Source organism: Vanacampus margaritifer, chromosome 11, assembly GCF_051991255.1.
Source record: "Vanacampus margaritifer isolate UIUO_Vmar chromosome 11, RoL_Vmar_1.0, whole genome shotgun sequence".
In the NCBI taxonomy this organism is placed as follows: domain Eukaryota; kingdom Metazoa; phylum Chordata; class Actinopteri; order Syngnathiformes; family Syngnathidae; genus Vanacampus; species Vanacampus margaritifer.
In genome coordinates, this window is record NC_135442.1 from 3695590 (window position 1) to 3708132 (window position 12543).

General features: G+C 41.7%; 1 protein-coding gene across 3 annotated transcripts in view; it reads right to left on the bottom strand.

Moving 5' to 3' along the window:
- Positions 1-12543, bottom strand: part of fn1a (fibronectin 1a) — a 32710-nt gene that overhangs the window by 13105 nt on the left and 7062 nt on the right. For all 3 annotated transcript variants that reach the window (XM_077580146.1, XM_077580145.1, XM_077580144.1), the window contains 16 exons: positions 11009-11164; positions 10588-10716; positions 9481-9624; positions 6660-6781; positions 6407-6575; positions 5929-6114; positions 5612-5740; positions 5401-5490; positions 5119-5313; positions 4055-4333; positions 3412-3675; positions 3235-3329; positions 2032-2200; positions 1873-1959; positions 1585-1776; positions 14-286 (listed from right to left, as the gene is read on the bottom strand). In XM_077580146.1, the coding sequence (XP_077436272.1) occupies positions 14-286; positions 1585-1776; positions 1873-1959; positions 2032-2200; positions 3235-3329; positions 3412-3675; positions 4055-4333; positions 5119-5313; positions 5401-5490; positions 5612-5740; positions 5929-6114; positions 6407-6575; positions 6660-6781; positions 9481-9624; positions 10588-10716; positions 11009-11164 (2679 nt within the window). The remainder of the gene's footprint in view (positions 1-13; positions 287-1584; positions 1777-1872; positions 1960-2031; positions 2201-3234; positions 3330-3411; positions 3676-4054; positions 4334-5118; positions 5314-5400; positions 5491-5611; positions 5741-5928; positions 6115-6406; positions 6576-6659; positions 6782-9480; positions 9625-10587; positions 10717-11008; positions 11165-12543) is intronic.

The window sequence follows — 12543 nt, forward strand, 5'->3', positions numbered from 1 at the left end:
TGCTTTTGCTTACAAGTCTGCTGCGTGAATAAGGTGGGTTCGCTCTCGCCGTTGTCTGTCACGGTGATGACGCTAATGTCATAGTCGATACCGGGTTCCAACCCGTAAACGGTGTAATGCCCGCTGGTTGGCATAACCGTGTCTTGGAAGATGGGCACGCTTTCGCCCGCCGCCATCACCGTGATTCGGTAACCGGTGACGGCCGTGGTGTTGAGTGGAGACCAGCGAAGGCTGATGGTGGTGTCACTAACATCGTCGAAGATGAGGTCGGTTAACTGTGGGATCTCTGCGATAGGATGATTTGAGGGGCGGGGGGGGGGGGGAGAGAACAAGACACCACAAAAAAGAACCAGACATACAGAAGATAGAGTCCAGGTAAAGGGAAGTGGTTGATCATGAGGGCCAGGAAGTGGATGAGTAAAAAGATGAAGAGACAAAAAGAGGCAATGGTGAGAGAGAGCCAATAACAGTCAACTTCCATTATAGTGAGATATGTATTCACCATATCACACCAATGGAAGATACTTGTTACAGTTTTTTTTTTTTTAAATAATATACAGTGTTCAAATTTATTAGACCACCTTATTTATAGAGATATATATCCTCAAATAAAAAAATATTGTGGTTTCCTGGTATAGCAATTACAGGTCTAAAATGTTGTCTTTTGAAATGTTTAGGGAAATAAAACTTTTACATTGAACACAGTCTGTAGGTACACCGGTAAACATAAAAAGAAAAAAAAACTGAATTGTACCAGTAAAAGTACTCATCTGCTCTTCTCCACTTTATGAAGGTGGAACAAACTAATGTTAGCCATGCTAGTTAGATAGTTATCAGCCTTGGTAGCTTTCTTAGCTGGTTGCAGACACTTATTTAGACATTCGTTTATAGTAATATATTAACGATGACGGCGGGCTCCCAAGTCAGATATCGTATTGGAAATACGGTATTAGAAAATATTGCCATATCCTTCCTCTATCAAGTTACGGTATCTCATAAATTCCTAAAACAGCCAATTCGTGTACTGACAACTAAAATAAATAAATAAATAAAACATCATGCAGCTTTCGCTGTTCTTAAACTTTTTAAAACGACCATTTATTTTGAGACCTGCAACCGGCCATGCCTAATATACTATCTAGTGCTTTAATTTGTATTCTTTCCGTTCCTATGCACAGAACCACAAAAAAAGATCAATTCTTACAGTGGATGGTTGTCTAATAAATTTCTTAAGCACCATATATTACATCCACACATCTTTAAAGCGTTATCAGTGAAGCTTCTCTACTGGAAATCCTTAATCTATATATTAAGGACTAATGTAAAAAAAAACAGTTGGTACTGTTTGGCATCGTTAATGGCAACTTTAGTTAGTTTAGAATAGCAGTATAGCTAGTATCTGTTAACTGTTGAAAGGTAATGCCAAACACATGAACTTTCAACTTGATACTATAAAAGCTTTGCTCGACATAAGGGGGAAAAAAATAAGGAAAAAGGACCCCGATGTGTAAAACAGTCACATAAAAGTTGTAGTTCACCTGACTACCATATTAAATACTAGTCCCCGATGCATCTAAAACTCACCTGGAGTGATGGTTGTTGATATTGGAACACTCTCCATGTCATCCTTAACCGTAAAAACACTGATGTTGTACTCCACTCCTGGACTGAGGTTCTCGAGGGTGCACGAGTTCTCTCCAGCCTGCACAAACTCCTCCACGCTGTTTCCTTGCTGCCCGTTGGTGGGAGCGCATGTTACTCTATAGCCGGTGATGTCTTGGGTTGGACATAGTTGGAAGAAAGAGGCAGTGGAAGACATTTTTTTTGTAAGGTAATCATCTCTCCTCATGCACATGTGAGTCTTGTGTGTACCTGGTGTATTAGCTCCATTCCACTGCACAGTAATATCTCCATTTCCTGAGTTTGAGTCCAAGTGGAGTTCAGTGGGAGGTGACAGAGCTGGTGAGAAAAGTAAAATAAATCATACAGTAAACGCAACAGAGACGACGATATTTAGCGGTTTCCACTCACGTGTGACCACACGGCGGGTGATGGGGGTTCCTTGTTCCTGTCCGTTAATAACTGGTTGCACACTGTAGGTATATTCCACTCCGGGAGTCAGACCGGATACGTAAATGCTTCCTGAGTCTGAGGTCACGTCTCGAGGGGCTTCTCCGCCCTGACTGGGGCGCACTGTCAACTGAGATAAATGAACGCGTGGTCAGCACGGCACAGAAAAGCCGCAGACATGCGCTAGTATACAGGAGGCAAAGGTCAGAGGTCAAAGTTTTCCCAAGAATAAGGACGAAGTGCAGAGCATTCTCATCGCTCGTGTGACATATTTGGACCAATCCGATCGTTCCCAGAGGTCTGCAGTTCCCGTGTTATGAAGGGACAGCTGCTCTATTTAACCATCCGTAATAGAAGCATTTTAACACTGGTGCTAGTGTTCATTTTATCCTCCATTTTTTAAATTTAGTCTCAGTTTTAGTCCAGTTTCAATCCCGTTTGTTAGTTTTTAATCATAGTGAGTCAATCTTATCCCGTTTTTATTAAGTTCATTTTTAGTCTTTATTTTAGTAAAAAAAAAAAAATTGTTTTCATCTAGTTTTAGTCAACAAAAACTTTCAACGTTTTAGTCTAGTTTTAGTCAGGACAATCATTTAACCCCTGTATTTTTTATTTTTTTGTCAGCAGATTATGTTTAACATTTCGGATCGAAAACTATTTCACATAAAATTTCACACACAAACAACTTCACACACAATTATTACAGTATATCATGCTATGAGCTAGTAAGTTAGCTAGCATTAGCATTTAAAAAAAAAAGAAAAGAAAAAAAAGCTAGCATTAGTTAGAGGTCGGATTACCATTATTATTGGAACGTCATAGCCGTTGGATTAATGTTACGCTATAACTATAATTTAATTCTTTTTTTTTAACCTTTCATCGTGAATCCACCGCCTGTCAGTAACCATGTGTCATGTTGCACTCGCTAGCTGCAGATTTGAGTGGGAGTGCGTTACTGTGTGTCACATGACATTGCACAGTGACAGACTAGTAGAGACAAGATTTTACAAAATTTTCATCTCGTCTAGTGTGTTGACGAAATTCATTTTGCTTAGTTTTTGTTGACGAAATTAACACTATCTGGTACCTTGACTTACAAGTTTAAATCGTTCCGTGACCACACTCAACTCAAAACTGTAAATGAAATGAGGCTAGCATGCATACCTTGTAGCTGACGCGTGGCATCGGAGTCCAAGAAATTATAATAGACGTGTCAGTAACATCAGTGCTGAAGTGGGGGGCGTTACCCATTGGTGGGTCTACAAATACAAAAGCAAGTTTGGCTCATTCTCAGATCCCTTTAGTCAAACATTTTGCGCTAATAGTGATCGTTTTACTCACTAGTGGTAAACACAGCTGTTTCTCCTTCACTCAGTGTGTTATCTTGTTCCGAGTGCAGTGTAGCAGTGTACATCGTATCCGGCTTCAGGTTGAGGAGGGTGTACTGAGTGAGCCGGGCCGGCAGGCGTAGCTGCTTGGGGTTCGAGCCCTCGACGGTGAGGAAGAGACGGTATCCGCTAATCTTGGCTCGTGGGGCGAACCACAGGATCACGGCGCTGTCCTCCGTCACGTTGGCGAAATGGATATCGGTCGGAGCGTCAGGCTCTGAAAAGAGAGATGTTAAGGTTTTGAGAATTATTCAGAAATGCATCATCATAAATTGGAGACTTTAGAGACAAAAGTTTCTGATCTCTGAAAAGGTTTATTTTCTGTTCCTTATTTGTCAATTTGAAATTCAACCTGCTAGATGTCTTCAGTTTATTAAGACCTTTTGGGCAATTACAAAAATCGAATTTCATGGGAACCGTTTTTCTTACAACATGGCTGTGCCACAGTGCACAAAAAATAAGTCCAAAACGACATTATGTGGAAGTACTTGAATGCCATATTTGCTCCAATTTTCGGTTCCTTTATGTGGAATGCCCACTGATCCCAAAACTTCCAATGTTTTTAAAATGTTTTTTGCTCAGTTTATCATACTCACTTGTGGTGTGCTCCCCAATAAGCGGTATGCTCTCCTCTCCATCGTGGATCGTGTAAACATTAAAGCGGTACGGAGTTCCGGGCTGGAGGTGGGTCACTTCAATGTATGAGTTTTGGCTGACGGGTAGCGTCATCTCTCTCTGAGGAGAGCCAGACTCGTCCACTGGGACCACGGTGACCCGGTAACCTGAGAGGTCGCCGGCTGGCCCGGACCAGGTCAGAACTATTTTCTTATCTGATACCTCGTAAAACTGCAGGTCTGTTGGGGAGGATACTTCCTCTGTGGGCAGGGAAAAGACACCTGGTGTTAGGTTTTCATTGTTTCACGAGAGAAGAAAAGGGAAACTTTTGGAGTGCAATCCTAAATAAAATATTTTAAAAACTTTAAAAAATACAAGGTTAACAGTTTAAATCAAATTAGGTGACGGCTTAGAACTGGCTGTAAACAATCAATAATTTGTCCACTTGCCGTTCATGCATCTGTAATAAATTGAGATTCCAAACACGCCGGTGCTCTCTCAACCGGTTCGCACATCTTTATGCCATCACACAGGTTATGCAAACACATTCACACATACGCACTTCTAGCATCTGCTCGACCGGGCCGACCACATGTTGGACCTGGCAGCGTGGAAAACTTTACATACTTCTTGGCAATCAGAAAAAAAAGTCAACGCAAAGCAGCTGTGACGTCTGTGATGTCACTTTGCATTGAGAAACTATTTCAATTTACTGCATTAGGTAAAGGAAACATAAACAATAAAGTTGGCTGGAAGGTGTCCAAACTCAAGACGTAAATAGGTCATAAGATTCAATGGAGTGATGGATGATTTGAAGTAGGCTACCTTAAAGTCACTGTTAAGTGGAAATGAATCAGAACATAAATATATAAATAAAATAGCAGCTGCAACATCATTTTAATGATACACTGGCTTGTAATAAGGAAAGTGGTTCCTGACATATCGCCATGGCGACCGTGGATCGCCTACTTAAGTGCTCCGTGATACTATTTCACCAGCCCGGCCTCTTAGTAGTCATTCTTAGTAATTGCTGACATGCAGTTACCTGGCAATGGATCTCCAGCAGTGTTGACCTGTACAAAAACGGGCTCGCTCTCCAAGCTGTCTTCCACTGCGTAGATGCTAATATTGTACAATTTCCCGGGCCGTAGGTCACTCAGCGTCACAGACGTTGCTGTATCAGGAAGAGTCAGCTCGGTGCTCTCGCCTTCTATGGATGGCGTGTAGACTACACGATAGCCTGCGTCAAAAGAAAAAGTATCAAGTGTGAACGTAGTCCCAAGGGGTTGGATTGTCTGCAAGTCACCATATTGCCCGTTTTCCGTACCAGTGATGGGAGCTAGTGGTTTATCCCAGCTAATCAGAATAGAGGTTTCTCCAATATCCTCCACTTCATGTTCAGTAGGGGCATCAGGAGCTGGAAAATGGAACAAAGGTAGTGTGAGATGCTGAGATCTTTTCTTTTAGGTGTATTTGAAATATTAGCAAATGTATAGAAAAGATGCGTTGCTTCTCAGATGCTACTAGTAGCCACTCACCGGTGGTTTGTGAAGTAGACAGAATGAGGTTGTCCTCTCCAGCATCAGTCACCTCATAGACGTTAACCGTGTACTTCCTCCCTGGTAGCAGCTCATTAATGTTCACTGATGTCGCTGTATGGGGAAGGTCTGGCCAAAATATACACAAACATGTTACTAACCCCAAGTTAAACATTTAGGAAACAAAAATAAACCAAAATGTCAAGATTCTCTAATAAATGTGGGTAAGAGGTACACGCTTTTCTCAGGACGTGGAAAAACAGATCAAAGAATTCAAAGCACATGATTATTTTGTGGCACAGAATTCTTGTACTGACCTAGAACCACCGGCTCTCCAGTGCTCTGCCCCCGCTCGTTGAGTTCATACTCTACTCTAAAACCAGAGACCGTGTCGGAGGCAGACACCCAAGAGATGACGAAGCTACTGGAGGTAATTTCCGTCACCGATTCGGAGGTGTCCACCACTGGTGGAGGTGGGGTGGTCTCGCCTTGTGATGTGGCCACTGTGAGAAGATTAGAGGGGACGAGTACAAAAAAGTCAAGCACAAGTTTGGGAATGTGAAAAATAGTTGGAAGAATTGACTTCAATTTGGAACATGTCTTCATTCATTTCAAATTGATTTTTTTCATGGAAAAGTAGAAAGAATATGTTGACGTTGCAAAGGTTTGAATCCATGGAGAAATGTGGAAGGACTAGAACTGGGAAAATTGTCGTATTTATATATATATTTTACAATAATTGTCTCTTTACAATTCATATAATTCACACATGAGACCTGGACTCTCTCAACTCACATGATCCATAATGTGTGGTGAAATCAAAGCGTGTGAGCTCCTGCTGTCCGAACCGCAACACACTGATCAGCTGACCCTCGTAGGTGAGGCCCGGTTTCAGTCCAGAGATAGTGTAGGAGTTAAGATGACCAGGGATCATCACCTCCATCCATGCATTGTTGCTATTTTTCTTTCAAAAGGAAAACAATCAAGTGCCATTAATGTTTGCACAACAACGGCGACCATCGAGATTATATCTGAATGTCAAACTCACCACCCTCCATTTGAGGATATATTGGGTGATGTGAGCAGAGGGTGGGGCGTTCCATTGAATCGGGTGGGAGTTGGGTTGGTTGCCAGATTCTGTTATGATCACCTGGACAGGACGCTGACCACCTAAGAGAGATGGCAGGAACAGAGTACAGAAAATGTGATAACTATCAAAATGTCATAACATGACAGAAATTCAAAGTGCGGCGTCATCAATTTTTATTATGAAGTATTAGCTTACTTGTCTACACAGGAGCACACTAATCTCGTCTGCAAAATGCAGTAAGAATGTCTTCCAGGAAAGAAAAAAAATAGCATGGAACTGTCAGATTCCAGCCTGGACCTCAGCAGCCATATGGGAGAAGACTCTAATATCCTGCTCTGCTATTACCCGTCTCTACCATCCGTTCAATCACCAGGTTATAAAAATATATATATATATATGGGTGGGGTCAAATCTACTGATTCATTTATTTCACATTTAATCGATCTAATATATAACATATGGCCGGAACAATGTTTTAGGATAATGATGATTATCGTCCAAAGTTAGCTGCGATTTGCTCCGGCTCACCCTCAACCCTAGCGATGATAAGCGCTATAGAAAATGGATGAATGGATGCATCGATGATTATGAATGTTTGCACACGCACATACAAATGAGATCTTAGGTTGCCAAATGACAGCAGATGATGGTCAATTTGCTCATGGCCACCTAAAAATCCCATAGAGCGAGTGATTATTTCATCTCTTGGGTGTCGAATGGGCGCACCCATCGTAAGTATGTGGAAGCGCACTGATACGAAACACGTTCAAACCTCTGAGGTTTTTGCTGCATTCTGCCGAAAAACCATTAAGCATCTGCCCCACATCTGTGCAAACACGTTCCCTGATTGCCTGGAATATTTTCAACTCGTTCTGTAGTTTTCTTGGTGGCTGACAGGAGTTCTGATTTAAAAAGTCCATTATGTCATCACTGACAAAATAGTACAAGTGTTAAGTATATAAAAAGAAAACAGAAGAAGCCTAATATGTTTCCTGTGTGGGGAAACCAAAAAAAAAAAGAAGGTATCATCGTACAACATAGGCCATGTGGAGATCAGACCCGACCGACATAAGCTCTGTTGATAGAAACGGGTAGCTTCTATAAAGAACTGAGGCTGCTCACCACTTTTCCAAACAGCAGACCTGTAATCAAGGTTTCCGAGCAAGTGGCTCGGTTAACCAGACGTCCTAGCAGATACACAGACCTCAAAAACAATCTGGGACCGATTAAAGACTGCTGCAGAGCCACAGACGAGCGCAGGGCGGATTCCGCTGAGTCCATGTTACACACATCACATTATCAATGCTATTTACATTGCAATGACATGTATGTACATACACACACACACACCTTTTCATGTACCGTGCTATACTGTAAGTTTGTTTGTTTTTAATAAGCAAACATGCTTTATTTACTTGCAATAAAATGTAATTGGTTTATTTAGTTGCCTTACAGTCAAAAGAGCAAATAACCCTTTTACAGGATTTTATCATAACGGAGTGTTCTGTTTTTTCCCTTTTATGGCGGGACCCTGACTTGGAGCCCAGATTTCACTTTCACTTTTAACTGTTTGACTGCCAGACGTTTTCAGAAAAGGGATGCCGTGGGTGCCAGCCGATTTAAGCATTTTTGACTGATCTTTCAAGGTTCACAGAAAATTATGTGTTTGGACTATGGAAACACACATAATACCAAATGAAAGATTGGACTCTCATCTTTCATCAGAAAAAAAAAGTTTGTTTCTACCGTATTCCGTTTTTCAGTAATCAACAATAGAAAATGGTTAGTTTCATCTCTGTTTTGAAAAAAACGTCTTTTAACGTCTTTGGCACTCCTCCATAGGATTTTACTAAACGTTATTTAACGTTTTTGGCAGTCAAAGAGTTAAAATCTAACCCTGTTGTATGAAACACACACACACACCACAGCTGGTTGCCATTACGGCCAGTTACAGCTAAAACGTGCCCTACTTCTTTCTTTTTTTCTTTTTTTTTTTTTAAACCTCATCAACCTGCTTAACTATGAGTAAATGCTCCATCAAGTACAACTCACAACTTTCTTGGCTTATTTTGGCTAACTTTAAAGTTCATGAGTTAGCCATTGGTGTGTGATGAAGCACTGCTCAACCAGATCTAAAACTCTGTGACACTCTTTTTGACATGTTTGGCTAAAGTAGAAGTAGCGAAGAAAATCTATGAATGTGAAAATTGTCCTTTTACGAGATGTCAATTTGATTGTGTGTGTGTGTGATGCAGTTGCACGCATAAGCGTTTTGTACAGCTGTGGTAACGGCGAGGGGAAGCGCCACATGCTAGCTGGAACAAAGGCTCCAAATGTGTGAGCGTGTGTTTGTGTGTGTGTGTGTGGGAAGGGTGGGAGTGGTTAATGGGGGGTTTCTTTTTTTTTTTTTGCAGGGGAGTAACTCACACCCCACCAATCTCATTCTGTCACACATCAAAGTCATGGCCCCACTTTTAGATGTGATTTATGACACTTTTCACTTCAAATGTTCGTATTCCATAAATATTACCTTTGCAAAAATAGAAGGTTTAGTTTTGATTGACAGTCCTAGACACATTTTAGTAGTAAAAGTAATTTACTGTGGTGGTGTTTAACTCCACATATAGCTATAGAAACACCTCTCAGTATGATCCAGTACAGTTCTATACAACCACAACAATACATTTTAAATTAGCATCACTCTGAGTGTGTCAGTCAAGAAGGAGCATTAACCATTAAGTTTATCATGCCGACATCAGTCGCTAATATAGAATCTTACCAGGATAGGACTGCTGGGGCTCGCAGCTGAGTTCTCCGATGCCGTTACCATAGCAATAGCACTTGTACATGATTCCATGGATGACTTTGTCCCAAGACTCGCCAATCTGATAGAAGGCTCGCGTCTCCGGCTCCTGGCACTGGTCTGCAGAAATTTGAAGAAATGTTCAAGTCATGTAGGGAGTTAAGGTGAGATATTATTTGAAACAACCAGGGAATACCCCGTTTCCCACCCACTCAACTGGGATAATCTCATTCTCCAATTTCCTCGTGTCCATTTCACATTCCTGAAAGGGGAAGTCAAAACCCCACCCACCCCACCCCAATTTTTTTTTTTTATAATAATATGTTCCCAGTTCTATCCACTGGTCTAAATATGCTATTCTGGTTAACTCATTTGCTCCCAAAAACGTATAAATATGTTCTATTTTAAATGTTTTAAGTGTCCCAAAGACGTATATATTCATGCGACGACATACAAAAGGCTTTGATGCAGCCTCTCAATTGCAAAGAACGGTTGAAGAAATGATAGTTATTACACAAAAGGCCAGCAGGTGTCAGCAGAGCAAAATAGATTAACCAGGGCCATGTTGAAAAAAAGCTAATTTACCGGTAATCACATTTCTAAATAGATTTGTGAATAATGATGAAACTTAGCTATATTCTAATGCTATTTGCTGGAAAACGGAAACAGATAGAAATATACATTTTTCCTGATGAAAGAAGAGACTCTTTCTTTTGGTAGGTTCCATGTTTTATAGCAGAAGAACATAATATTCTGTGGGCCTTGTAATATCAGTCAAAATCCAGTAAAACAGCCGGGAGTGAAGTGGATTGCTTCTGTGAAAATGTCTGGGAGTGAATGTGTTAATATTGTGTTTGTGAAATATGAGTTAAGCAGCAAAATACAGCCGTTTTTCATCCATCTCAGGGGGCGGCCATTTTGCCACTTGCTATCGGCTGAAATAGATAAAAACGGCTGGATTTTGCTTCATAAGTCAGAATGTCATGTTTAGACTAGTGAGGTCACATATAACACATTATAGAAGAACAAGAAATGTTAAGGTTGACTTCCCCTTTAAACTTTTACAAGAGAACTCCAACCCACCAATGGCGTCGCACTTCCAGCGGCCACGCCCCTGTCCAAAACAGGTGCAGTTCATCGTATAGCCTTCTTCGTGTTGCTTGGTGAAGGTCTGGTTGACCTCATAGGTCAGCGTATCCACGATACACTGGTCTGAAAGAGACAAAGGACTGTTGTCAAAAAAAAAGACAGGCAAGGGCATGAGCAAAGGCCAAATGAAATGTCTTTCACGGCTGCTGAACATCTGGTGTGCGTGTGTGTGGAGTGCAGGTGCAACTGGAAACCCGTAATGCACAGGTGTGAGTACTCAGCGTTAACCTTATGACATGTAGCTCATTATACGTCACCCACGACCTTTCAACTTGTCACTCATGTGATATCAATATTGCTCTCCAATATGACAACACACAGAGAGGGCAAATCTACACTCGCACACACCACATACCTTTAAGCTGGGAGTAGGCAACGCAGCTCCATTCTCCTCGGCCATTGCCCACGCAGGTGCACCGCATCATGTGACCCAAAACATCATGGCGTTTGTCCCACTGGTCCCCCACGCGGTACATGACCCCCTCGCTGGTGGTACACACTTCTTCATGAGCTGGAGGACACAAATGAAAACCAGGATGCTGATTAGTCGAGTAGGTACGCATCACACATCTGTGTTCTAATGACCAAAAAACAGAAACATCTGTCCTGTGTGCTTGTTTGGGAATGATTGTGTGTGTTCAACATGTGGTCTATATTAAAGAGAGAGAGTCAACCCCAAAATATTTGTGGGGGACAATAATATGTTCTATGCAGCCCCATTTGTCTAAATATGGCATTCTGGGTGATATTGCGTAAGTGGAACATGAGTTAAGCAGAAAAATCCAGCTGTTTTTATCCATCTCAAGGGGCGGCCATTTTGCCACTTGCTGTCGACTGAAGATGGCATCAATGTTGCTCAGGTCTCAGGTAGCGAACAATCACAGCGCAGCTTTAGATAACAGGTGAGCTGTAATTGGTCGTTGCCTGAGCCTGAGTAATTAATATTACATTTGTGGGATATGAAGCAAAATCCAGCCGTTTTTATCCATTTTAGGAGGCGGCCATTTTGCACTTGCTGTCGACTGAACATTACATCAATGTTACTCAGGGCTCAAGCAACGACCAATCACAGCTCACCTGTGGTTTTAATCTGAGCTGTGATTGTTTATTACCTCAGACCGGAGCAACATTGATGTCATCTTCAGTCGACAGCAAGTGGCAAAATGGCCGCCCCCTGAGATGAATAAAAAAATGGCTGGATTTTGCTGCTTAAACTCATATTCCACTAACGCAATGTTAACCGGAATGCCATATTTAGACTAGTGAGTTCACGTATAACATATTATTGTCAAGAAATGTTTATGGTTGACTTCCACTTTAAATAGTATGTTTTTGTTGGCCATGTGCATCTTATGCCAGTGTGTGTGAATGTGATAAAACCGTCTTAAAAGTTAAACACTATTATATAGCTCATGTGGTACCAAACCCCGCACACTGTGAGACTGTTCAGTCGTGTTCAGCCGCATCGGGTCCATCGGGGTGCTATCTAAAAATCATACTGTGGAAGGCATCGCGCCAGAATTGTTTGGTTCAGTCTAAACAACCAACGCTATAGTATAATGTCAGCAGGAGGAGATAATACATCTGCTGTGTTGGAATGCAGCCATGAGGCAGACCTGTACAGAGTACAGACCACCTGGCCTCCAAAGGGGCCATTTTTAGCTAGAAATGACTGATGGGGTTCTGGTTTGTTTTTGTTTAAAATGCTTCTCCAGAAAAGGGGTGCATTTAGTGCACCACCGCGCCACTTTTGGTTTAAATTCAATTGCTCAAGGCATGACAAGGTACACCTTACTATGTGGTGAAAATGGCTCGGCCTGGAAGACTTGTTTAAGTGTATGTAAGGATCCCCGTGAACCATCCACATGGTCACAGTGCCAAACGAAGGGT